Source organism: Chiloscyllium plagiosum, unplaced genomic scaffold (genome assembly GCF_037043375.1).
Source record: "Chiloscyllium plagiosum isolate Xiang-an unplaced genomic scaffold, Cpla_swu_hap1 HiC_scaffold_50, whole genome shotgun sequence".
In the NCBI taxonomy this organism is placed as follows: domain Eukaryota; kingdom Metazoa; phylum Chordata; class Chondrichthyes; order Orectolobiformes; family Hemiscylliidae; genus Chiloscyllium; species Chiloscyllium plagiosum.
Window position 1 is genome coordinate 50,883,313 of NW_028270188.1, and position 27,717 is coordinate 50,911,029.

General features: G+C 45.7%; 1 protein-coding gene across 2 annotated transcripts; it reads left to right on the plus strand.

Moving 5' to 3' along the window:
- The first annotated feature begins 29 nt into the window (after positions 1-29).
- LOC122541991 (hemagglutinin/amebocyte aggregation factor-like) lies at positions 30-26,544 on the plus strand. Of its 2 annotated transcripts, none has more exons than XM_087985007.1 (5): positions 30-150; positions 1,270-1,348; positions 15,657-15,845; positions 24,722-24,874; positions 26,434-26,544. In XM_087985007.1, exons 2-5 carry the CDS (start codon positions 1,293-1,295, stop codon positions 26,492-26,494), a joined length of 459 nt encoding a protein of 152 aa, XP_087841133.1. In that variant the 5' UTR covers positions 30-150; positions 1,270-1,292; the 3' UTR covers positions 26,495-26,544. The 2 variants fall into 2 exon arrangements, with proteins under 2 accessions (XP_087841133.1, XP_087841132.1); XM_087985006.1 differs by having other exon boundaries at positions 74-208.
- Positions 26,545-27,717: the final 1,173 nt, after the last annotated feature.

The window sequence follows — 27,717 nt, forward strand, 5'->3', positions numbered from 1 at the left end:
ACCTTTTACCAGGTGCAGGCGCCCACCTGTGAGCTCCTCGCACAGATGACTGCGTTGTTTCATTCCGAGTGGGACCGGGGCTGGATCACAGACGCACTCTCCTCCGTCCCTGATTCCTGACCGCTCGGCTTTCAGATGTCACCTGGAAAGGTTTGCCTCTTGTTCTGCGTTCTCCTGGCTCGGGTCAGAGCCCCCAGTGAAGGCCCAGGTACAAGCTCTTAGCCTCAGACCAGAAGTAGGTTTAGAAAGTAGCCAGCCTTATGTTTCAGAAGGAAATGGTGGCTAATGTTGCTCAGAGATTCAGGAGACTGGGAAATTTAAATTTCGTATTGGGGTTGGGGGAACGTTAGGTGAGAGGGAGGGGGTGTAAGGTCTGGAAGAGGTGACAGATAGGGAGGGGGTGTAGGGGCGGTTGGAGGTTACAGATAGGGAGAGGGTGTAGGGACTGGAGGAGGGGACAGAGATAAGGTGGGGGTGTAGGGTCTGGAAAAGGTGACAGATAGGGAGGGGGTGTAGGGGCTGTTGGAGGTGACATATAGTGAGTGGGTGTAGGGGCTGGAGGAGGGGTCCGAGACAAGGAGGAGGTGTAGGGTGGAGGAGGGGACAGAGATAGTGAGGGTGTATAGGGGCTGTAGGAGATGACAGGGAGGGAGTATAGCATGCTGGAGGAGTTGACAGGGAGGAGGTGTAGGGGCTATAGGAGGTGACCGAGATAGGGTGCAAGTGATAGAGATGAGGAGGGAATGTAGGAGCTGTACACAGTTACAGTATAGGAAGTGGCTGAGGGAGTGAATGGTCTAAATGTGTTGGTGTATTGGGACCCAGTGTAGGTCAGCATGTACCGAGTGAGGCAGCCTGGGGGTGGGAGGCTGTGATGGAGCTGGGGGGGGGGGGGGGCAGAAGCAGCAGAACTTTGGAGCTGCTGGGGGTCGCATGCGGGTGGAATCTGGGCAGTTGGCCAGAACAGTTCCGAAATGTCTGATGAGAATTCACCTTCTGGGCTGAGCACAGGAACACTGTGTCCCTGTGTGTGTGTCCATTTATAGCTGGCTCAGGAACAAAATGTTGCCTCCTTGAGCACAGTTTGTCCCCGACTTTCGGGAAAAGTATCAGGGGGGTGGGCGTGTGGTGGAAGGAAGGGGAGATGTATTACCATGGCGTTCCTTGTACACCAGACACCCTGTTGATGAAGTAAAGCGGGGTTTGGTGTAAGAAATAAGGAGACCAATCAAAACCAGAATCTCTCGTGGCGATCTTGTTTTTTTCCAGAGAAACGATGGCTGGTGGATGACATGAATGGAATGAGCTACGTTTGCCCCCGTGGGGGATCCATTTCAGTAATCGTGAGGTAATTATAACCTGCAGGAGGCAAATGATGAACTCTGGAGTCAGATGAGACTGTGGGTTAGAGCTTAATGCTGAAAATGTGTTCCTGGAAAAGCGCAGCAGGTCATGCAGCATCCAAGGAGCAGGAGAATCGACGTTTCGGGCATAAGCCCTTCTTCAGGAATGAGGAAAGTGTGTCCAGCAGGCTACGATAAAAGGTAGGGAGGAGGGACTTGGGGGAGGGGCGTTGGAAATGCGATAGGTGGAAGGAGGTCAAGGTGAGGGTGATAGGCCGCAGTGGGGTGGGGGCGGAGAGGTCAGGAAGAAGATTGCGGGTTAGGAAGGCGGTGCTGAGTTCAAGGGATTTGACTGAGATAAGGTGGGGGGAGGGGAAATGAGGAAACTGGAGAAATCTGAGTTCATCCCTTGTGGTTGGAGGGTTCCTAGGCGGAAGATGAGGCGCTCTTCCTCCAACCGTTGTGTTGCTATGGTCAGGCGATGGAGGAGTCCAAAGACCTGCATATCCTTGGTGGAGTGGGAGGGGGAGTTGAAGTGTTGAGCCACGGGGTGGTTGGGTTGGTTGGTCCTGGTGTCCCAGAGGTGTTCTTTGAACCGTTCCGCAAGTAGGCGGCCTGTCTCCCCAATATAGAGGAGGCCACATCGGGTGCAGCGGATGCAATAGATGATGTGTGTGGAGGTGCAGGTGAATTTGTGGCGGATATGGAAGTATCCCTTGGGGCCTTGGAGGTAAGTAAGGGGGGAGGTGTGGGCGCAAGTTTTGCATTTCTTGCGGTTGCAGGGGAAGGTGCCGGGAATGGAGATTGGGTTGGTGGGGGGTGTGGACCTGATGAGGGAGTCACGGAGGGAGTGGTCTTTTCGGAACACTGATAGGGGAGGGGAGGGAAATATATCCCTGGTGGTGGGGTCCGTTTGGAGGTGGCGGAAATGACGGCGGATGATCCGCTGTACATGGAGGTTGGTGGGGTGGTAGGTGAGGACCTGTCCTGGTAGTGGTTGGAGGGGCGGGGCTCAAGGGCGGAGGATCGGGAAGTGGAAGAGATGCGGTGGAGGGCATCGTCGACCACGTCGGGGGGGAAATTGCGGTCCTTGAAGAAGGAGGCCATCTGGGTTGTTCGGTATTGGTCCTCCTGGGAGCAGATGCGGCGGAGACGAAGGAATTGGGAGAATGGGATGGCGTTTTTACAGGGGGTAGGGTGGGCGGAGGTGTAGTCTAGGTAGCTGTGGGAGTCGGTCGGTTTATAGTAAATGTCCGCGTTGAGTCGGTCGCCCGAGATAGAAATGGAAAGGTCTAGGAAGGGGAGGGAGGAGTCTGCGATGGTCCAGATAAATTTGAGGTCGGGGTGGAAAGTGTTATAAAGTGGATGAACTGTTCAACCTCCTCGTGGGAGCACAAGGCAGCGCCGATACAGTCATTGATGTAGCGGAGGAAAAGGTGGGGGGTGGGGCCAGTGTAGCTGCGGAAGATGGACTGTTCCACATATCCTACGAAGAGGCAGGCATAGCTGGGGCCCATGCGGGTGCCCATGGCTACTCCTTTGGTTTGGAGGAAGTGGGAGGATTGGAAAGAGAAGTTGTTCAGGGTAAGGACCAGTTCAGTCAGTCGAAGGAGGGTGTCAGTGGAAGGGTACTGGTTGGTACGGCGGGAAAGGAAGAAGCGGAGGGCTTTGAGTCCTTCGTGATGGGGGATGGAGATGTACAGGGACTGGATGTCCATGGTGAAGATAAGGCGTTGGGGACCGGGGAAGCGAAAATCATGGAGGAGGTGGAGGGCGTGAGTGGTGTCCTGAACGTAGGTGGGGAGTTCTTGGACTAAGGGGGACAGGACCGTGTCGAGGCATGCAGAGATGAGTTCGGTGGGGCAGGAGCAGGCTGAGACAATGGGTCGGCTGGGGCAGTCAGGTTTGTGGATTTTGAGCAGGAGTTAGAAACGGGCGGTGCGGGGTTGTGGGACTATGAGGTTGGAGGCAGTGGATGGGAGGTCCCCTGAGGTGATGAGGTTATGGATGGTCTGGGAGATGATGGTTTGGTGGCGGGGGGTGGGGTCATGGTCAAGGGGACAGTAGGAGGAGTTGTCCGCGAGCTGGCGTTTAGCCTCAGCGGTGTAAAGGTCAAGGGATGAACTCAGATTTCTCCAGTTTCCTCATTTCCCCTTCCCCCACCTTGTCTCAGTCAAATCCCTCGAACTCAGCACCGCCTTCCTAACCTGCAATCTTCTTCCTGACCTCTCCGCCCCCACCCCACTGCGGCCTATCACCCTCACCTTGACCTCCTTCCCACCTATCGCATTTCCAACGCCCCTCCTCCAAGTCCCTCCTCCCTACCTTTTATCTTAGCCTGTTGGGCACACTTTCCTCATTCCTGAAGAAGGGCTTATGCCCGAAACATCGATTCTCCTGCTCCTTGGATGCTGCCTGACCTGCTGCGCTTTTCCAGCAATATATTTTCAGCTCTGATCTCCAGTATCTTCAGTCCTCACTTTCTCCTCCGGTTAGAGTTTAATTCTTAGTTCATGAATTCAGTGTCTACCACCTGTCCACCATCCTGGATTTCAAGCCTGTGTTCCCATTCCTTTGAGAAACTGAGGCTCAATTTGCACATTATTTCGATGTTCTATTGGGGATGAAGCAGATGTGTGTTTGTACAGATTAGAGTGGTGCTGGAAAAGCACAGCAGGTCAGGCAGCATCTGAGGAGCAGGAAAATCAACACCCTATATAGTTGCAACATAACCTCCCTGCTTTTAAACTCAATCCCTTTAACAAAGAAGGACAAAATTCCACTTGCCTTCTTAATTACTTGTTATACCTGCAGACCAACCCTCTGTGACTCATGCACAAGGACACCCAGGTCCCTCTGCATAGCAGCATGCTGCAACTTTTTACCATTCAGGTAATATTCCTTTTAATGTTAGTCTGACCAAAGTGGCTAACTTTCCTGCTTCTCGGATGCTGCCTGACCTGCTGTGCTTTTCAAGCACCATTCTAATCTTGACTCTAATCCCCAGTATCTGCAGTCCTCACTTTTGCCTGTGTGTTTAGAGTCATAGAGATGTACAGCAAGGAAACAGACACTTCGGTCCAACTCATATATGCAGACCAGTTACTCACAATTTATATAGGTGATTTGGAGTTGGGGATCACGTGTAGTGTGTCAAAGTTTGCAGATGACACTAAAGTGAGTGGCAAAGCAAAGTTCAGAGGACTGTGAAACTTCGCAGAGGAACATGGATACTTTAAGTGAGTGGGCAAAGGTCTGGCAGATGTTACACAATGTCAATAAATGGGAAGTCATCCATTTTGGTCGGACTAACAGTAAAAAGGATTATTACCTGAGTGGTAAAAAGTTGCAGCATGCTGCTATGCAGAGGGACCTGGGTGTCCTTGTGCATGAATCACAGAGGGTTGGCCTGCAGGTACAACAAGTAATTAAGAAGGCAAATGGAATGTTGTCATTCATTGCTAAAGGCTTGAATTTAAAAGCAGGGAAATTATGCTGCAGCTATATAGGATAGTGGTGAGGCCACACTTGGAGTACTGCATGCAGTTTTGGTCTGCTTACTTGAGAAAGGATGTACTGGCACTGGAAGGGGTGCAGAGGAAGTTCATTAGGTTGATTCCGGAGTTGAGGGGGTTGGCTAATGAGGAGAAACTGAGTAGACTGGAATTATATTCATTGGAATTTAGAAGAATGAAGGGGGAATCTTATAGAAACATCCAAAATGATGAAGGGAATAGATACTGGATGGTTCTTTTTCATAGAATATGTAAGAATAGAATAAAATTTCATGAAATATTTAACATAGTAGTACAGAGGCTGTTTCCACTGGCAGGTGAAACTAGGACAAGAGGACATAGCCTCAAAATTAGGGGAGCAGATTTTGGACTTAATCGAGGAGAAACTTCTTCACCCAGAGGGTTGTAACTCTATGAACTTCCCTTCCCAGTGAAGTAGTTGACGCTACTTCAGTAAACGTTTTTGAAGCTGAGATAGACTTTTTTGTGAACAATAAAAGAATTAAGGGTTACGGTGAGAGGGTGGGTAAGTGGAGCTGAGTCCACGAATTGATCAGCTATGATCTTATTGAATGGTGGAGCAGGCTTGAAGAGCCAGACGGCCTACTCCTGCTCCTAGTTGTTATGGTCTTATCCTAACCTAACCTAATCCCATTTACTAGCATTTGGTCCATAACCCTCAAAACCCTTCCTCTTCATATACCCATCCAGATGTCTGTTAAATGTTGTATTTGTACCAACTTCCTCTGGCAGCTCATTCCATACACACACCACCATCTGCATGAAAACGTTGCCCCTTAGGTTCCTTATATAGTTTCCCCCTCTCAACCTAAACCAATGCCCCCTAGTTCCGGATTCCCCCATTCCAGTGAAAAAACCTTGTCTATTTATCCTATCCATGCCACTAATGATTTTATAAACCTCTATAAGGTCACCCCCAGCCTCTGATGCTCCAAGGAAAACATCCCCAGCCTATTCAGCCTCTCCCTGTAGCTCAAATCCTCCAACTCTGACAACATCCTTGTAAATTTTTTCTGAACCCTTTCAAGTTTCACAACATCCTTCCGATAGGAGAGAGACCAGAATTGCACACATATTCCAAAAGTGGCCTAGCCAATACCCTGTACAGCCGCACCAAGACTTCCAAACCCCTATACTCAATGTTCTGTCCAATAAAAGAAAGCATACCAAACTCCTCCTTCAATCCTATCTACCTGTGACTCCACTTTCGAGAAACTTTGAATCTGCCCTCCAAAGTCTCTTTATCCAGCTCACCATTAAGTGTATAAGACCTTACCATTAAGTGCAGCACATCACATTTATTGAAGTTAAACTCCATCTGCTACTCCTCAGCCCATTAGCCCATCTGATCAAGATCCCATTGTACTCTGAGGTAACCTTAGCTGTCCACTACACCTCCAATGTTGGTGTCATCTGCAAACTAATTAACGATACCTCCTATGTTCACATCCAAATCATTTATATAAATGACGAAAAGCAGTGGACCCAGCACACCACTGCTCACAGGCCTCCAGTCTGAAAAGCAACCCTCCACCACCACCCTCTGTCTTCTACCTTCAAGCCAGTTCTGTAGACAAATGGCTAATTCTCTCTGAAATCCATGAGATCTAACCTTGCTAACCCATCTACCATGAAGAACCTTGTTGAATGCCTTACTGAGTCCATATAGATCACGTCCACCACTCTGCCCTCATCAATCATCTTCATTACTTCTTCAAGGAACTCAATCAAGCCCATAGAACATAGAACAGTACAGCACAGAACAGGCCCATCAGCCCACAATGTTGTGCCGACCATTGATCCTCATGTAAGGTAAACCTAATGTATGAACCCTCAAATATGTGTGACCATATTCATGACCAGCAGTCTTTTAAATATCCCCAATGACCTTGCTTCCACAACTGCTGCTGGCAACGCTCTCTCAACTCTCTGCGTAAAGAACCCGCCCGCCTCTGACATCCCCTCTATACTTTCTGCCAAACAGCTTGAAACTATGACCCCTCGTGTTAACAGTTTCTGCCCTGGGAAAAAGTCTCTGGCTATCGACTCAATCTATGCCTCTCATTATCTTGTACACCTCAATTAGGTCCCCTCTCTTCCTTCTTTTTTCCAATGAAAAAAGTCCAAGCTCAGTCAACCTCTCTTCGTAGGATAAGCCCTTCATTCCAGGCAGCATCCTGGTAAACCTCCTCTGTACCCTCTCCAAAGCATCCACATCTTTCCTATAATAGGATTCCCAGAACTGGACACAGTATTCCAAGTGCGGTCTAACCAAAGTTTTAGAGAGCTGCAACAAGATCTCATGGCTCTTAAACTCAATCCCCCTGTTAATGAAAGCCAAAACACCATCTGCTTTCTTAACACCCCTGTCCACTTGGGTGGCCATTTTAAGGGATCTATGTACCTTCACACCAAGATCCCGCTGTTCCTTCACACTGCCAAGAATCCTGTCTTTAATCCTGTTCTCAACTTTCAAGTTCGACCTTCCAAAATGCATCACTTCGCATTTATCCAGGTTGAACTCCATCTGCCACCTCTCAGCCCATCTCTGCATCCTGTCAATGTCACGGTGCAACCTACAACAGTCCTCTATACTGTCAACGACACCTCCAACCTTTGTGTTGTCTGCAAACTTGCTAACCCATCCTTCAATCTCCTCATCCAAGTCATTAATAAAAATTACAAGGAGTAGAGGCCCAAGTACAGAGCCCTGTGGAACACCACTCGCCACTGACTTCCAGGCAGAATACTTTCCTTCTACTACCACTCGCTGTCTTCTGTCGACCAGCCAATTCTGTATCCAGACAGCTACGTTCCCCTGTATCCCATTCCTCCTGACCTTCTGAACGAGCCTACCATGGGGAACCTTATCAAATGCCTTGCTGAAGTCCATATACACCACATCCACTGCTCGACCCTCATCAACTTGTCTAGTAACATCCTCAAATAACAATAAGATTTGTGAGGCATGATCTGCCCCTCACAAAGCTGTGCTGACTGCATTTAATCAAGCCATGCTCTTCCAGATGGTCATAAACCCTATCCCTCAGAATCCTTTCTAACACCTTGCAGACCACAGAAATGAGACTGACTGGTCTGTAATTGCTGGAGATTTCCCTATTTCCTTTCTTGAAGAGAGGAATTACATTTGCCTCCCTCCAGTCCTCAGGTACGACTCCGGTGGAGAGCGAGGATGCAAAGATCTTTGCAAGCGGCGAAGCAATCACATTTCTCACTTCCCAAAGCAGCCGAGCCCTAGCCCATGAGACATGATTTCCCATGCACAAAGCCATGTTTCTTCTCTCTAATTAGCCCTTGCCTTTCCAAATGCATGTAAATCCTGTCTCTCAGGATTTCCTTCAACAACTTGTCCACCATCAATGTCAGGCTCACCGGTCTATAGTTCCCTGACTTTTCACTGCCAGCCCTGACTTTTCCTTACCACCTTTCTTGAGTAGTGGCACCACGTTAGCCAACCTCCGGGTTTCTGGCACCTCACCTGTGACTATCGATGATACAAATATCTCAGCAAGGGCCCCAGCAATCACTTCCCTCACTTCCCACAGAGTTCTAGGGTACACCTCATCAGATCATGGGGATTTATCCACTTTTATGTGTTTTAAGACACCCAGCACCACCTCCTCTGTAATATGAACATTTTTCAGTATGTCACCATCTATTTCCCTACATTCTATATCTTCTATGTCTTTCTCCACAATAAGCACTAATGCAAAATGCTCATTTAGAATCTCCCCCATCTCCTGTGATTCCACAGATAGGCTGCCTTGCTGATCTTTGATGGGCCCTATTCTCTCCACAGTTACCCTTTTGTCCTTAATATATTTACAAAGTTCCCTTGGATGCTCCTTAATCCTATTTGCCAAAGTTATCTCATGTTCCCTTTCTGCCGTCCTGATTTCCCTCAAGTATACTCCTGCTGCCTTTATACTCTTCTAAGGATTCACTCGATCTCTGCTGTCTATACCTGACATATGCTTCCTTCTTTTTCTTAACCAAAACCTCAATTTCTCTCGTCATCCAGCATTCTCTACACCCTACCAGCCTTTCCTTTCACCCTAACAGGAATACAGTTTCTCTGGACTCTCCTTATCCCATTTTTGAAGATGTCCTATTTTCCAACTGTCCCTTTACCTGCGAATATCTGCCCCCGATCAACTTTTGAAAGTTCTTGCCTAATACTGTCAAAAGTGGCATTCCTCCAATTTAGAACTTCAACTTTTAGAGCTGGTCTATCCTTTTCCATCACTATTTTAAAACTACTAAAATTATGGTTGCTGATCGCAAAGTGCGCCCCTACTGACACCTCAGCCACCTACCCTGCCCTATTTCCCAAGAGTAGGTCAAGCTTTTCAGCTTCTCTAGTAGGTACATCCATATACTGAATCAGAATTTTTTTTTTGTACAGACTTACAAAATTCATCTCCATCTAAACCCTTAATGCTATATTTGGAAAATTAAAATCCCCTACCACAACTAATCTGTTATTCTTACTGATAACTGAAATCTCCTTACAAATATGTTTCTCACTTTCCCACTGACTATTGGCGGGGGTGGGGGGGGGGGGATGCGGTCTATAATACAATCCCAATGAGGTGTTTCTCTCTTTCCTATTTCTCAGTTCCATCCAAATAATTTCCTGGACATATTCCCAGGAATATCCTCCCTAAGTACAGGTGTAATACTATCCCTTTTCAAACCGCTACTCCCCCCCCCCCCCCCCCGCCCCCCTCTCTTGCCCCACCTTTCTATCCTTCTTATAGCATTTGTATCCTGGAACATTAAGCTGCCAGTCCTGTCCATCCCTAAGCCATGTTTCTGTAATTGCTATGATATCCTAGTCCCATGTTCCTAACCATGGGACAGGTTATGATTTCATCCATCTTCCCTGTTAGGCCTCTTGCATTGAAATAAATGCAGTTTAATTTATCAGTCCAACCTTGTTCTCTGGTTTGTTCCTGCCTGTCCTGACTGAGTCATTCCCTTTCCCAACTGTACCAGTCTCAAATTGATCTTTTTCCTCACTATTTCCCTAGGTCCCACCCTTCCCCCACCTTACTAGTTTAAATCCTCCTGAGAACCCCTGCGAGTACATTAATTCCCTTCCAATTCGGTGCAACCCATCCTCCTTGTACAGGTCACTTCTACCCCAGATCCAAAATCTGAACCCTTCTCCAACTCCCCAACCACAATCCATTTGTTCTACTCTCACCTTCCTACCCTCACTGCTCATAGCACTAGGAGTAATCCAGATATTGCTACACCTGAGTACCTCCTTTCTAAATTCCTGCCTAACTTTCTATATTCTCCCTTCAGAATCTCATCCTTTTCCCTTCCTATGTCGTTAGTTCCCATGTGTACAATGACCTCCTGTTGGTCCCTCTCCCTTTTGCGAACATTTTACATCCCCTCCATGATATCCTTGATCCTGGCACCAGGGAGGCAGCACATCGTTCTGAGTTTTCACTGCCAACCGCAGAAACATCTGTCCATGTCTCTGACTGGAGAGTCCCCTAAAATAATCGATCGCTTGGATTATTATTACTTCAGAGCCATTCTTGGTACCAGAAATTTGGCTGTTCATGCTGAGAGTCCATCACCCCCTACATTTTCCAAAACAGCATACTTGCTGATACATGCACTATCTGCCTACCCCTTCCTACCTTCCTGGCATTAACTCATCTACCTGGCTTTTCTCCCTTCCTTTAACTGCCATCCATCACACCCCCTAGCTCCTGTAAATTCCTTATTACCTGTACCTGCTGCTCCAACTGATCCATGCGATCTGATAGGATTCGGAATCAAAGACACTTCCTGTAGACGTAATCATCAGTAACATAGAAACTGTCCCTAAACTGCCGCATCTGACAGGAAGAGCACATCACTCTACTAAAGGCCAGCTTTGGTCCTTCAAAATCTACAGACCCAGAAAATAGCACCATCTTATTGCTCCTAAGAAAAACAAGTGTTCTAGGCCAATATAGTACTTATGGTTTGTATTTTTAAAATTTAATCAAGGGACAGATTTCAATAAAACATATACTCATTATTGTAGATTTACATCAAGGCTACACTTAAGAAACGAACACGTATCTGTTCAGTTCTCCCATGCAGGTTCCTCCAAGGTCAGCTGTGAATTTTGCTGTTTGTTAATTTTTCCTAGACGCACTCCGATGTCCAGAGATACTTGAACTCAAACAGCAAAGGCAGTAACTGTGCAGATTCACTGCTGTGTCAGTTAGCAGAATAGGTTTCTTTCTCTGACCATGTGGTCACTGCCTTTGTCTGTCTTTCTCCTGTTTAAAGCGTGGTTGTTTTGATCTTTTGTCCCCCAAAGTTGCAACAGTTTATAAGACAGTAATTGCGGGTCCTGAAATTTGAGGAAATCACCTCCAAAACCTCTCAGCTCTTACGGCCACAACTTTTCCCTCTCCTCCATCTTGGGTTACTCAAAGTTGTATCTTAAGGATATTTTTGCTTTGTATAATCCACCTGCTCATTGATATTGTTAAACACCACTGGACCGTATGGGAGTTGAATCCGGGTCTCGTGGGCCAGAGGAAGGGACAGTGCACTGCACCACAAGAGGCCTTCTCGCATTTTTACAAGACAGAATGAGGCACTTCGGCCCAACGTGTCTGACCCAGTCATCAAACATCCATATATTCTGAACAAAATCTGAAAGGTCTATTGACGCTGTAAGTCAGAAACAAAAACAGAAATTGCTGGACAAGCTCAGCAGTTCTGGCAGGGAGAAATCAGAATTAACATTTCGGGTTGAGTTCTGAGGAGGTGACATTTGACTCGAAATAATAACTCTGATTTCCCTCTACAGGTGCTGTTGAGCTTTTTCACCGATTCCTATTTTTGTTCCATCTATTCTGATTCCATTGTCAAGCATTTGGCTTGTGTGCTGGGTATGTTCATACTCAGGATCCCGCTCATTGCAAACAGAAAGAAAATTCATAAATTGCCTGTTTCACAAAAAGAGCAACACCCAGGCAGAGACTCACCTTCAGCTCCATCTGCTGATTGCTTTTTAATCTCGTCAAACCCTCATCCAGATATTTTCAAATCCAACTGCTCAGAGATATTGCTACTGGAGCAGATGGGACATGAACACAGGCCTGCTGTCTCAGAGGAAGGGATACTACCACTGCACCACAAGAAAACCCTTCTCTCATGTTCATCTACCTCCGCTGTAATAATCGTTCACGATGACATCCTCCAACAGCGGGTGAGATTGTGCATGTGTGTGTATGAAAGTGAAAGGTTGATTAGATTACTTACAGTGTGGAAACAGGCCCTTTGGCCCAACAAGTCCACACCGCCCCGCCAAAGCGCAACCCACCCATACCCTTACATTTACCCTTTACCTAACACTACGGGCAATTTAGCATGGCCAATTCACCTGACCTGCACATCTTTGGACTGTGGGAGGAAACCGGAGCACCCGGAGGAAACCCACGCAGACACGGGGAGAACGTGCAAACTCCACACAGTCAGTCGCCTGAAGCGGGAATTGAACCCAGGTCTCTGGCGCTGTGAGGCAGCAGTGCTAACCACTGTGCCACCGTGCCACCCACTTGATTATTACAGCAGTCACACAGACAAGAATAGTTTTTATTCATTCACATGATATAGGCATCGCTGGCTCAGCTTGCATTTATTGCTCATCCCTAATTGCCCAGAGTTAAGAGTCAACCAAATTGCTGTGGGTCTGGAGTCATATGTAGGTAAGGGTGGCAGTTTCCATTCCTAATGGACATTAATGAACCCAGGTTTTTGCAACCGTCAGACTTTTAATTCGGATTATTATTGAATTCAGTTTCTAACACCTGCCATGGCATAACAAGAAAAAAATGTCCCCAGAACATTACCTGAGAGTCTGGATTAATAGTCTAGCAGTAGTGTTTGATGGGGACATGAAGAGGGTGATTTACTCTACATCTAACCCTGTGCTGTCCCTGTCCCTGGGAGTGTGTGATGCGGGACAGTGGGAAGGGAGCTTTACTCTGTATCTAACCCCGTGCTGTCCCTGTCCTGGTAGTGTGTGATGGGGGACAGTGGGGAGGGAGCTTGACTCTGTATCTAACTCCGTGCTGTCTCTGTCCTGGGAGTATTTGATGGGGGACAGTGGGGAGGGAGCTTTACTCTGTATCTAACTCCGTGCTGGCCCTGTCCTGGGAGTATTTGATGGGGGACAGTGGGGAGGGAGCTTTACTCTGTATCTAGCCCCATGCTGTCCCTGATCTGGGAGTGTTTAATTGAGGGGGAAGGGCAGTTGGTGTAGAGAGAGTTTTACTCTGTATCTAACCCCATGTTGTCCCTGTCAGGGAGTGTTTGATGGGAGGATAGTTTACAGGGAGCATTACTCAGTACCTAACCCCTTGCTGTGGCTGTCCTGGGAGTGTGTGGAGGTATTTTCTCATTACAGATAATCACTTTGTTAACACAGATGTCAATTAAAAAGGAAGAACAGACTGAAAGTAATTGGGGAATGGATTGATCAACGAGTTGAGAGGTTAAGTTTTCACCCAGAGGACGGTGGGCACCTGGAGCTCATAACAGGATGGAGTCAGGAGGCTCATCCCGTCATCAAAAGTACCATTCCCAAACATCTCACACATGAAACACTTGCAACGAATTGTCTAATATGTGATGCAATTCAGCAACAGAGCAGCATTTGCTGGGTATTTCTGAATTTGTGAGGAATTTCCCTGACAGGGACAACATGGGGTTAGATACAGAGTAAAACTCTCTCTACACCAACTGCCCTTCCCCTGGTCTGGGCACGGACTGGTTGGGCCGAAGGGTGTGTTTCTATGCTGGATGACTATGAGTTGATGACTGTATGACACAGTTTCATTTATAGTTCCCTCTCCTGGAGACTGTTAAAATGTCCCTCTCTCTTTCTCTCTCTCTCTCTTCCCCCCCCCCCCCATCAGCCACGTCCCTCTCTCTCCCTCCCCCTCTGTCTGTCTGTCTGTCTCTCTCTCTCACACACACACAGTCCCATCTCCATCTCTCTCTGCTGGATGCTGTAATAGTAATCAGAGAGACACAGACAATCAAGTGGTCTCACATTTAATTCACTCTTCTGAAGACTGTTATGATATTACATGCACACACAGACACAAAAAGCCATGGTCTCACCTTAATTTCCCTCTGCTGGCTGCTGTTATAATCACACTCCTCTGCTCATACAAACAGAACATGCAAGGTCTCACTTCAGAAGTTTTACTCTGTATCTAAACCCTTTCCTGGGAGTGTTTGAAGGGGGACCGAGTGTGTGTGGGGTGGGGGTGGGGCTTTACTCTGTATCTAACGCCATGCTGCTCCTGTCCTGGGAGTCTATGGAGGCTATTTTTCTCATTATGGAAAATCAGACTGTGAAGGGAAAGATCGATAACTAGTGAGCACAAATGTAAAGTAATTGGTGGAAAGGTTGATCAGGGAATTGAAAACAAAAAATGTTTTTATGTAGAGGATGGTGGGGATCTGGAGCTCACAGCCCAGCTGGATGGTGCAAGCAGGAATGCTCATCCCATTGTGAAAAATTCCATTCTCAAACAACTCATTGCAACACAGTGTCTAGTGTAAGATGTGATTCAGCAACAGGGCAGCATTTGCAGCATAATTCTGAATCTGTGAGGAATTACTTTGACAAGCAATTTACGATTGTTAGTCACACGTGCAATATGATGAATTTGTGTGTCGAAAGAACATTTTCACACACTGCTCCTGTTTCAACCAAACAGACCAGGCACTGGCTTCTCATCAATGACCTGATCAATCAGAGTCAACATGTTTAGGCTGCTTTTGGAATATTGTGTGCAATTCTGGTCTCCTTCCTATTGGAAGGATGTGGTGAAACCTGAAAGAGTTCAGAAATGATTTACAAGGATGTTGCCAGAGTTGGAGGATTTGAGTTATAGGGAGAGGCTGAATAGGCTGAGTCTGTTTTCCCTGGGGTGTCAGAGGCTGAGGGGTGACCTTATAGAGGTTTACAAAATTATGAGGGGCATGGATAGGATAAATAGACAAAGTCTTTTGACTGGGCGGGGGAATCCGTAACTAGGGGAGAGGGGAAAGATGTAAAAGGGACTCAAAAGGAAGCATTTTCACACGAAGAGTGTGTGTGTATGGAATGAGCTGCCAGGGGAAGTGGTGGAGGCTGGTACAAATACAGCATTTAAAAGGTATCTGGATGAGTATATGAATAGGAAGGGTTTAGAGGGGTATGGACAAAGTGCTAGCAAATGGGACTAGATTAGGATAGGATATCTGGTCAGCATGGATGAGTTTCTCCGAAGGGTCTGTTTCCACGCTGTTTTTCTCTATACCTCCACATCTGGTTTAAAATTTGAACAAAACTAGGCATTTAATTGTGACTCTGCATGAATGACTGCAAGTCTTCTACCACTCAGACTTCATTTGACTCCCGATCAACGTGCTAGAGCAGTATTAATCTCGGTTTTCCCCTTGAATCAGTATTCTTGCGTAGTGTCTGATAAGTGCCAGATGCATAAAGTGCCTGTTTCCAGCAATACTCAGGTTTTGAGCTCGCAGACAACTATTTGGAGAGGCACTTACTGTAACCTGTAGTGTTGCATACCCAGAGCTGGGAAGTGAGGTGAAACCAGATACCTCTGTTTGGCATCATGGACAGTATATGCTGCATGTTCCCCTAAGACAGCTTTTCCATGTCTCTGTCATCTCAAATCATAATTGTTGCAAGCTTTTCTTCCACAACCAGCCAGTTCAACAACAAGACTGATGAGCGAGTCTGGGACTTTGCCTGTAAGGCCACCTTCAGAGGGATCATCAACTGCAGTTGGACCGATTATGTCAACAATTTCGATGAAGGCATCAACTTCTCCTGCCCTTCCGAGTCACTGATTTGTGGGGTGGAAAATCTCCAACTTCCTAAACACAAGGATCGGAAGTAATGCTCTTCTTTCCCTTGGATTATTGGATAAATTGTTTATGTGTTGACACTTTTTCTTGCCAGTCTTTCATACCACCAGGTGGCGCTTTGATGTGCGTTTGTCCCGGGCCATGCTGAGCTTGCAGCTGCAAGATTATATGCAGTTACTGGGTCTCTATAAGTTGCAGTTCCCCACACCTTTCCAAACAGCATCACCAGGCTCTGTTCTACTGTGACAGCTCTGACACTAAACTTCAATCTGTCTCTGTCCTCCTCGCTGTCAGTCAAGCTCCCCCATCCTTTCTCTCTTCAACCTCTCTCAACATCCCTCTCTCTCTCTGCACTGTCTTTCCCACTCACCTTCAGTCAGATCCTCCCCTTGCTCACTCCCTCTCTTGTTCCCACTCTTACCTCCCTCACCCCGCTCTCTTCCCTCTCGCTCTCCCCTCATGCTCTCTGTTGCTCCCTTTCACTCCCCTCCCTCTGTTACTCTCTCTCCCTCCCCTATCTTTCTCTATCTCTCTCTCTCCCTGCCTCTCACACACAAACTCTCTCTTCCTGACCCTCTTTCTCACACCCCTTCCTCTCTTACTGTCCCTCTTGCTCTCTACTCTGTCTCCCTCACCCTGTCTCTCTCTTTCTGTCATCCTCTTTTCTCCTTCCTCCCTCGTCACCTCTGTACCCCTCCCTCATCCACCTTTTTTCTTACCCCTGCATCTTTCACTCTGTCTCTGTCATATCCCTCCATCCCAGTCTCTCACAATTTCCTGTCTCTCTCACTCTGTCTCTTTCTCTCACCTTCTTCTCCTCCTCTCATTCCCTCCTTGTATCGACCACTCTCTTTCTCCTTTCCTCTCTCTCTCTCACTGTCTCTCTTGCTAACACGCACTCTCTCTCGCACTCCCTTCTCTCTTCGTCTCCCTTTCTCTCTCTCACCATCCCCTCTCCCAGTGACTCCCTCCCCCACTTCATAGTCTTATTCTGTCTTGCACTCCCTCTCTCTATCTCACTGTCCTGTTATGGGCCAAACCAAACCCTCTCAAAATGTCAGAAGATACTGTTGTGGTTCTGTTTGCCGAGCTGGGAATTTGTGTTGCAGACGTTTCGTCCCCTGCCTAGGTGACATCCTCAGTGCTTGTTGTCAACAGAACGAGGACATGCCGCAACCCAAAGGACTAGCCACACTACCATACATCAAGACTATTTCTGAACTGACAGCCAGACTACTGCGACCACTAGGACTCAACAGCACACAAGCCAACAGCCACTCTCAGACAACAACTCACCAGGACGAAGGATCCGATACCCAGCATGAGCAAAACCAATGCAGTGTACAAAATCCCATGCAAGGACTGCACAAAACACTACATAGGACAAACAGGAAAACAGCTAACGATCCGCATCCATGAACACCAACTAGCCACGAAACGACACGACCAGCTATCCTTAGTAGCCACACACTCAAATGACAAGCAACATGAATTCGACTGGGACAACACTACTATTATAGGACAAGCCAAACAGAGAACAGCCAGGGAATTCCTAGAGGCATGGCATTCATCCACAGATTCAATCAATAAGCACATCAACCTGGACCCAATATACCGGCCACTGCAGTGGACAGCTGGAACTGACAACCGGAAGCGGCAGGTACAAATCACTATAAATGCCGGAGGAAACATCACAGAAGCGCTTCACAGGAGGCTCCCAAGCACTGAGGATGTCACCTAGACAGGGGATGAAACGTCTGCAACACAAATTCCCAGCTCGGCGAACAGAACCACAACAACGAGCACCCGAGCTACAAATCTTCTCACAGACTTTGAATGTCAGAAGATAGTCTAAACTCAAACTCTTTGTTATTCTAAAGGTAAATGTAAGGTGTTGCATTCCAGATGCAATTCAATTGGTAAAACTACTGGATTTAAAGCAAACCACATTTTGTTGATCACCTACAGTTGAAATACAACAAATGAATGATGGAATTGGAATAACTTAACTCGATTGGAAAAGTAGATGCAGTAGCTATTACTAGTTATCTGTTCCAATATAGTAGCATCCCTTGGCAAAAGACAAACTCAGTAAAACAGATTATCTCACAAACAACTCCAGCAGGAGGAAGACAACCCACAGCTTTTGGGTGTAACCAAGGGAAGGAAAACAATGGCGTCCACTTCTTCAAGGCCCCCATCAGCAACTGCTGAAAATTAAAACTAAAATTCCTGATTCTGTGAGAGTTTGACTGCACCCATTCATGTTGTTCCAATTGTTTAGAAAAAAAAAACCCAAAACCTAACAAGCTGTTTACTCTAGTGGCTCTGGTAGAGCTCTTGGCAACTTTGCCTTAAGAGTTTCTTCAGAAGAAATCCAGGGCAAATAACCTTTTAAAGCCATAGTATTGTCACATCTTCCCCCCCCCCCCTTAAAAAATGAGCCATCAATATGCAGAAATAGCTTAATTTTAACAAACCTTTATTCTTATGTTATTATTATGCAATACATTGACTCTAAGCATGAGAACAGTTAGCACTACAGGCCATTTCTGTCTATTCTTCTCCTGCTACTGAATGCCTCTGTCTTCCTTCATCAAAGTCGTGACAGTGTCTTGGCAGTTATGTTCTTTTGTCCTGCCACATGTATCCTTATCAAATTAAATGGCTGAAATAATGGGCTCCATCTACAACGTCAGGAATATTTGTCCTTAAATTTTCCCCAAACACTTTAAGGGGTTATACAATTGTCTCAGACCATTCCTGGCAATATAAATGTTGAAATGTTGCAACTCCAACATCAAGCTCAACATTTTCTCAATTATCAAATATTTCTGTTGAGGATTATTCCATTTTCTGGGAAAAAAAATATACCTAATAGGTCTTTGTCTCTTCTTATTGTCTTCTTACAGGAGTACAGCACTGACACCCATAAGACCATAAGACATAGGAGTGGAAGTAAGGCCATTCGGCCCATCGAGTCCACTCCGCCATTTAATCATGGCTGATGGGCATTTCAACTCCACTTACCCGCATTCTCCCCGTAACCCTTAATTCCTTGTGACATCAAGAATTTATCAATCTCTGCCTTGAAGACATTTAGCGTCCTGGCCTCCACTGCACTCCGCGGCAATGAATTCCACAGGCCCACCACTCTCTGGCTGAAGAAATGTCTCCGCATTTCTGTTCTGAATTGACCCCCTCTAATTTTAAGGCTGTGCCCATGGGTCCTAGTCTCCCCGCCTAACGGAAACAATTTCTTAGCGTCCACCCTTTCCAAGCCATGTATTATCTTGTAAGTTTCTATTAGATCTCCCCTTAACCTTCTAAACTCCAATGAGTACAATCCCAGGATCCTCAGCTGTTCCTCGTATGTTAGACCTACCATTCCAGGGATCATCAGTGTGAATCTCCACTGGACACGCTACAGTGCCAGTATGTCCCTCCTGAGGTGGACACAGGACTCCAAATGGGGCCTAACCAGAGCTTTATAAAGTCTCAGTAGCACATCGCTGCTTTTATATTCCAACCCTCTTGAGATAAATGACAACATTGCATTCACTTTCTTAATCACGTAAACCTGCATGTTTACCTTTAGAGAATCCTCGACTCGCACTCCCAGATCCCTTTGTAATTTGGTTTTATGAATTTTCTCACCGTTTAGACAGTAGTCCATGCTTGTATTCTTTTTTCCAAAGTGCAAGACCTCACATTTGCTCACATTGAACTTCATCAGCCATTTCCTGGACCACTCTCCCAAACTGTCTAGATCCTTCTGTAGCCTCCCCATTTCCTCAGTACTACCTGCCTGTCCACCTATCTTTGTATCATCGGCAAACTTCGCTAGAATGCCCCCAGTCCCTACATCCAGATCATTAATATATAATGTGAACAGCTGCGGCCCCAACACTGAACCCTGTGGGACACCGCTTGTCACCGGCTGCCATTCCGAAAAAGAACCTCTTATCCCAACTCTCTGCCTTCTGTCAGACAGCCAATCCTCAATCCATGCCAGTAGCTCACCTTGAACACCATGGGCCCTCACCTTACTCAGCAGCCTTCCGTGTGGCACCTTATCAAAGGCCTTTTGGAAGTATAGATAGACCACATCCGCTGGGTTTCCCTGGTCTAACCTACTTGTCACCTCTTCAAGGAATTCTCACAGGTTTGTCAGGCACGACCTCCCCTTACTAAATCCATGTTGACTTGTTCTAATCCGACACTGCTCTTCCAAGAATTTAGAAACCTCATCCTTAACGATGGATTCTAGAATTTTACCAACAACCGAGGTTAGGCTAATTGGCCTATAATTTTCCATCTTTTGTCTTGATCCTTTCTTGGACAAAGGGGTTACAGCAGCGATCTTCCAATCATCCAGGACTTTCCCTGACTCCAGTGACTTTTGAAAGATCTCAACCAATGCCTCCGCTATTTCCTCAGCCACCTCCCTCAGAACTCTAGGATGTAGCCCATCAGGGCCAGGAGATTTGTCAATTTTAAGACCTTTTAGCTTTTCTAGCACTATCTCTTTTGTAATGGCAGCCATACTCAACTCAGTCCCCTGACTCCCTTTAATTGTTGGGATATTACTCATGTCTTCCACTGTGAAGACTGACACAAAATACTTATTAAGTTCTCCAGCTATTTCCTTATCTCCCATCACTAGCCTTCCAGCATCATTTTGAAGTGGCCCAATGTCTACTTTTGCCTGTCGTTTGTTTCTTATGAATTGAAAGAAACTTTTACTATCATTTCTAATATTACTGGCTAGCCTACCTTCATATTTGATCCTCTCCTTCCTTATTTCTCTCTTTGATATCCTCTGTTTGTTTTTGTAGCCTTCCCAATCTTCTGATTTCCCAGTGCTTTTGGCCACTTTATAGGATCTCTCTTTTTCTTTGATACATTTCCTGACTTCCTTTGTCAGCCATGGCTGTCTAATCCCTCCCCGGATAATCTTTCTTTTCTTGGGGATGAACCTCTGTACTGTGTCCTCAACTATACCTACAAACTCCTGCCATTTTTGCTCTACTGTCTTCCCTGCTAGGCTCTGCTTCCAGTCGATTTATATCAGTTCCTCTCTCATGCCCTCATAATTACCTTTGTTTAACTGTAACACCATTACATCCGATTTTGCCTTCTCTCTTTCAAACTGCCGACTGAACTCTACTATATTATGATCGCTGTTTCCTAAGTGTTCCCTTACTTTAAGATCTTTTATAAAGTCTGATTCATTACATAGCACTAGGTCCAAAATAGCCTGCTCCCTTGTGGGCTCCATGTAAAGCTGTTCCAAAAAGCCATCCTGTAAGCATTCCAAGAATTCCCTTCTTTGGATCCACTGGCAACATTATTTACCCAGTCTACCTGCATATTGAAGTCCCCCATGATCACCGTGACCTTGCCTTTCTGACATGCCTTCTCTATTTCCCGATACATGTTGCACCCCTGGTCCTGACCACTGTTAGGAGGTCTGTACATAACTCCCATTATGGTTTTTTTGCCTTTGTGATTCCTCAATTCCACCCACACAGACTCCACATCATCTGACCCTATGTCATTCAGTGCCATAAATTTAATTTTGTTCTTAACTAACAAGGCCACCCCGCCCCCTCTGCCCACCTCCCTGTCTTTTCGATAAGTTGTAAATCCTTGGATGTTTAACTGCCAGTCCTGAACCCCCTGCAGCCACGTCTCTGTGATGCCTACCACATCATAATCATTCACGATGATCTGTGCCGTTAGTTCATCTACTTTGTTACGAATGCTACGAGCATTCAGGTAAAGTGCCTTAATGCTAACATTCTTATCATTAGAGATATTGGAAGTCATAAGATGTCCTAAGTTATCCTTCCTTTTTGTTGCATTCCTAATCTGCCGCAAGGTTAAATCCACCTGCATACATGCTATCCTCCTGCTTATCTTTCCATTTAACTCCATACTCCCTGTCGCTTTCACTTTCCCTTCCCCCCCCAACTCAGAAGTTTAAAGTCCTACTGACCACCCTATTTATCCTCTTCGCTAGAACATTGGTACCTGATCGATTCAGGTGGAGACCGTCCCAATGGTACAGATTCCCCCGGTTCCAAAACTGATGCCAATGCCCCATGAACTGGAATCCCTCTTTCCCACACCAATCCCTTAGCCACGTGTTTACTTCCCTAATTTTCTTATCCCTATGCCAATTGGCACGTGGCTCGGGCAGTAATCCGGAGATTATGACCCTTGAGGACCTGTGCTTCAATTTCCTTCCTAGTGCTCGATAATCCCCAAACAGGCCCTCCACCCTAGCTTTGCCTATGTTGTTAGTCCCAACGTGGATCACAACAACTGGATCCTCCCCCTCCCGCTCCAATATCCTTTCAAGCTAGTCGGAGATGTCCCGCACCCTGGCAACACACCATGCGAGACTCCTGATCCGGCTTGCAAAGGATACTATCTGTCCCCCTAATTGTAGAATCCCCTACAACAACTACTTGTCTTTTTGCTCCCCCCTCTTGAATGGCCTTCTGCACCATGGTGCTGTGGTCAGCTGGCTCATCCTGTCCAGAACCCTTTTCCTCATCCGTACAGGGAGCAAGAATCTCATACCTGTTGGACAAGGCCAAGGGCTGAGGCTCCTGCACTCCTGAACTCAAATTCCCACTGCCTGCCTCACTTACAGTCACACTCTGATGTCCCTGATCACTAACTGAATGTGAATTACTTAATCTCCCAGGTGTGACTGCCTCCTGAAACAAGGCATCCAGGTAACCCTCCCCCTCCCGGATGCGCCGCAGTGTTTGAAGCTCAGATTCCAGATCATCAACTCTGAGCCGGAGTTCTTCCAGCAACCAACACTTGCTGATATATGTGGTCACTGCTTTCCTTCCCGGCTGCCCCTCCGGTCCTCATCACTTCCTCCACTGCTCCCGCTCCTTCTCCGCTGCTGTTCGCACTTAAAATGGCCGTTGGCGTCGAAGGGTGAGTATTTATACTCACTGCTTACCTTCCCGGCTACCCCTCTGGTCCCCGTCACTTCCTCCGCTGCTCCCGTTCCTTCTGTGAAAGAGAAAAACACCGCTGCCCGCTACCGGTAAGTAATTTTAATAAAAACAGCCTTACCTTAGCTGCAGTCTTCCGATTTCGTCCTACCTCCGCTGCTGCTCGCACTTAAAAACACCCACATCACTCGCATCGATAGCCTTGAATGGCTCTGTGTCATTTGATTAACACAGCTTTCAGGCTGTCAGATGTCTTCTGACAGTCCCCAGTCCACTGAACATAGAACAGCACAGCACAGTACAGGCCCTTCAGTCCTCAATGTTGTGCCAACCTTTTATCCTACTCGAAGATCAAACTAACTTACATGCCCTTTATTTCACTATCATCCATGTGCCTATCCAAGATTCGTTTAAATGTCCCTTTCTGAAACTTTCTACGCTTTTTCAATAAGTCAGTCAGTGGAGCAACCACACTGCTAAAATTTGGTATGAACTGCTGATGAAAAATCACTCTATCCCAGGAATCGTAGTACTGCTTGTTTTTTCTGATGGTATGGGAAACTCCCCAATAATCTGCCAATGTCAAATGTCATGGCCTAGGAATGTCAATTCACTCTTAACCAGGTTTGTCACCAAGCCTGTCGCCCAAAATCAATCAAACAATTCCGACAGATGCTACAAATATTCCTTCCATGTCTGACTCAAAATCACCATGTCGTCGATGTACACCACACAATTGGCAAATCAAGAATAGATGTTCTTGGCTTGTCTTTGAAATGTGGCTGGCACAATTTGCATACCAAATGAAATGACTTTAAATTGGTACAGTCGCAAAAGCTGAAATTGTCCTCACTCTTTCGAATAAAGGTACTTGTGAGCATCCTATAAGTAAGTCCAACTTTGAAATGTAAGTTGCTTATCGCGCCTTCTCAATATCGTCTTTTGAACTTGGATTAGAATATGAATCAGATTTTGTAACTACACTGACTTTGCAATAGTCCGCACATATTCATTGGTACCATCTGGTTTTGGCGCTATTAATATGGGTGAGCTACAGTCACTGCAACTCACTTTGATTATGTTGTCTTTGAGCATGCGTTCAATATCTTTCTGAACCTGTGCCAAATTTAGGTTGCTATGTCAAAATGGATGTTACTTAATTGGAACAGCATTTCCTATACCTATACCATGTGTGATTAGATTAGTAGTTCCCAGTTTATTTCCACATACCTCCTCATGTGATGCTAATAACTCTTTCAGGTCTTTTCAAGCTTCCTCTGGATGTTAATTCAATAACTTTCCCCAATTATGAGAACTTCCTCGTTGTCCAATTTAAATTGAGGAATGTACAATTGAGAATCATTAGAATTTGGTTCTTCACCCTGTACTGTACCAGTCACACATTCTCCTTTTGCTTTCCTCCCCTATCCAAATACCTTTTCAGCATACTCACATGACATGCTTTGTGAGATTTCTTTATATCAGATGTTCTTACCAAATAATTCACCTCACTTAATTTCTTTTTAATTCAATAATCCCCACTAAACCTGACTTTTAAATGTTCACCTACCACTGGAAGTAACACTAACACTTTATCTCAGTTAACAAAATGCACACTTTTTGATATTCTTGTCAGTTTCCTGTTTCATCACGTGCTGTGCTATTTTAAATGCTGTCTAGCAAACTCACCAACTGTATTTAACTTTCCTCTCAAATTTGATCTATTTTTAACCCCTTTATCCATCTATCGAAGTTACTTTAAAACTCAAAGTATATTGGGACAGGTTCCCTCCTTAGATTCCCGAAACATTGTCGGCAGCTTCTGGTACTAACTCATATGCACTTAAGATGCCTCAGGGATGTAGTAGGGGCCTGATAGATGAGACTCAATGACGTGCTGTTGGTTTGTGTTCACCCCCAGGTGGAAGTTCTACTGCTGCGGCAAGTACACAGTGTGCTATGCCAACTGTGCATGGACTGACTATGTGAATGAGTCCAAAGAGTACTTCAGCTGGCTCGTCCCAAAGGGTTTTTATCTGGTGGGCGCTGTACGTTACCATGACAGTAATAGCAAGTATGTGATACTCCCTCCCCTTCGTTGCAATTCTTTTGACTCAACTGTACACATTCACCTCCCCTCTATCCTTCCAAATGCGCACAATCTTTCTTTTCTTCCCACCCATCACTATACAATACTCTCACACTGGACATGGGCAAGCTATTCAACTGTGGGCTCCATTATGATGTGACCCGAATCTGCTCTCTCTGCTCTTTGTACCTTATTGTTATGATGTGCTACGGTATGGAGACAGAGCCAAATTAGCCTTTGTATCTGCATATTCACAATACAATAAAATTAAAACCTTAAAAGACCCTCAAAATTGACCCCAATCCGTCCTAATCAGATCTTTTTTGAATACCAATCTCAGACTTGGTGAATAATCAATTCTTGACACCAGTTTGTATCTTAAATAAAAGAATTAGGAATTTATTCACAATATGCCAACTTTCGTCAAGCAAGATTGAGCATGAAATAATTAATCTATGCTGGAAACCTTGTGTATTCAGTGCCATTCATGGAATAAAGAATGAATACAGTTAAGGGCTAAACAATAATAAAATAAATCTGGCCACATTACTGAAATGGTTTTCATTGTGCATTATTCCACAGGCAGATGATGATAGTTTCTTGGTTGACTTTATGAAGGCTTCCATCAGCGTTGCTTTTATGGTTCACTCAGATAAAGGCAGTAATGTCTATAATTTTGTTTTCCATTCTCTGAACTTCCTAAATCTGATAAAGGAGGTTAAACAGAGAACCTACAAATCATCATGCTGTATCATCAACAGCAATGATTCCTTTTGTTCACAGAAGAGACAGTCTAAAACCCAATTCAAACTCTGACCACTTCCTGAAAAACTGACCACCTCCTCTACAAGGACCCTGTTACTATTCAACAGCTGAAAATGTGTTGCTGGAAAAGCGCAGCAGGTCAGGCAGCATCCAGGGAACAGGAGAATCGACGTTTCGGGCAGAAGTTCTTCTTCAGGAATCCTTCTTCAGGGGCTTATGCCCGAAACGTCGTTTCTCCTGTTTCCTGGATGCTGCCTGACCTGCTGCGCTTTTCCAGCAACACATTTTCAGCTCTGATCTCCAGCATCTGCAGACCTCACTTTCTCCTCACTATTCAACAGCTGCCAACTGCTTGAGCAGAATGTCTTTTCCAGACATGCTGGAATCAGTGACCAGGTATTGACCTCATTAATGGTCTTTTTTTTTTCAGGTATTGAACCCATTAATGGCCAATTTCTGCTCTCTGTTTAAGCACAATGCTCTTCCCTGGTGACGAAGCAAGCACAGAACCTAATGATCAGGAACCAAACTGCAATTAGCTTCCAGCCCTGGCCTCACAAATAAACGAAAGCTTATTTGGTCTGTTTTCCTTTCAACACAAGTTGTTACCAGCAATCCAAAAGTTATCTTTACTCACAGTTCACTGCCCCAAACCAAAATTGATAAAACACTTAAAATAAAAATGATGAAATATCAGTGAAGGTTCAAACAGATGGAGATTTCTTTAATGTTCCTTCAGTGTATGAAATGCCCCCTGACGTTTTTGATTTCTCTTACAGCAAACGACGTTGGCAGTACCGATACTGTGCGATGTTCCCCACTGTTCTGCCTACCTTATGATTGCTTCATGAGGCCAAAGTTGCAATAAAGAGATTGATGAGTCCACTGTAGCTGGCGAGTCCCATTTTGATTCATCCCCATCTCCTCTATCAATGGCACCTAGCAGGCGTTGACGGGATTTGCTTCGGACCAGGAGAGGTGGTGCTTGACAGGGTTGGGGGATGCTTGACCGAAGACAGGATGGGGATAGGCCATTTTGGGGGGGGGGTCTGATATCGGTGGGAGATCAGCAGTTCGAGATAGTTGCTGTGGAGAAGTTCCAAGAGTTATCAGGTCTACCTTGGTACCAAAATGCAACAGTCTGCAACTAATGACTGGTGGATTGTATCCAACAGTACATCCCTTTGTCTTTCATCAATAGACAGGATACTGACCTAATTCAGTGGATGTGTGCAAAACACAGAACAGGATATCTAACATCAGATGTCATTCCAGAGTTGGACAGAACTGGATCAATAATCCCAAATGAACTGTGAGCAGCCAACTTAGGGTTATCAGTTGGACTTGCAAAGTGGTTCACTTATGCATGCTAGCTCCACACTTGGAAATAGGAAGCGACCTGTCCTCTGTAGCCAGAAGGAACATCTTTGTCTACTCTTGAACCAGCATATACTGCCTCTTATTCGCTCCCCACAGAAGGGCAGGTGAGGGCGATTGTATTAACGTCCAGGCTTTGGACATGGTTGGAAATTAAACTTAAGCACGGGGTGGGTGTGGGGGCGGGAAATCTTGTGCGGTGGAAATAAAATCCTGGTGAATTCTCCATAGTAATGTCAGGCAAACAGAGCTGACAGACATCCAAGCATCCCCCTTTCTCCTGTGATATAAATTATTGCTCCCTTTTAAATGTGGTATTGTGTTGTGTTCTGGTGAATGCAAGATGAGAGTATTTGATAGCTTCACTAAGACACTGCATTATATTGGATATAAGGCACAATGAGACCATTCAGCCCATAAGAGACCACGCCAGTGCTGAGGCTCCGGGCGAGCCTCCTGTCATAGTTTCTCGTTTATATATATCATTGTGGCCCTCTATTCCCACGCCTATCCCACTTGTCTATATTCCACACAAATGCATCAATACTATTCACTTCATTACCATCCACTCTCTTTGGGACCATGTTCCACATTCTCACCACTCTTTGAGTAAATTGATTCCAAAGGGATAGGAGGAGATCGTTTAGCCCCTCAAACCTCTTCCAACCTTCAATATAAGATTGAGT

Bases quoted from the DNA above. Each gene is read 5' to 3' on its own strand.
- LOC122541991 (XM_087985006.1), top strand. From the start codon at position 136: ATGTCACCTGGAAAGGTTTGCCTCTTGTTCTGCGTTCTCCTGGCTCGG. The intron at 1,349-15,656 runs GTAATTATAACC...TTCCACAACCAG, and splicing joins TCCATTTCAGTAATCGTGAG to CCAGTTCAACAACAAGACTG. The intron at 24,875-26,433 runs GTATGTGATACT...TTTCTCTTACAG, and splicing joins TACCATGACAGTAATAGCAA to CAAACGACGTTGGCAGTACC.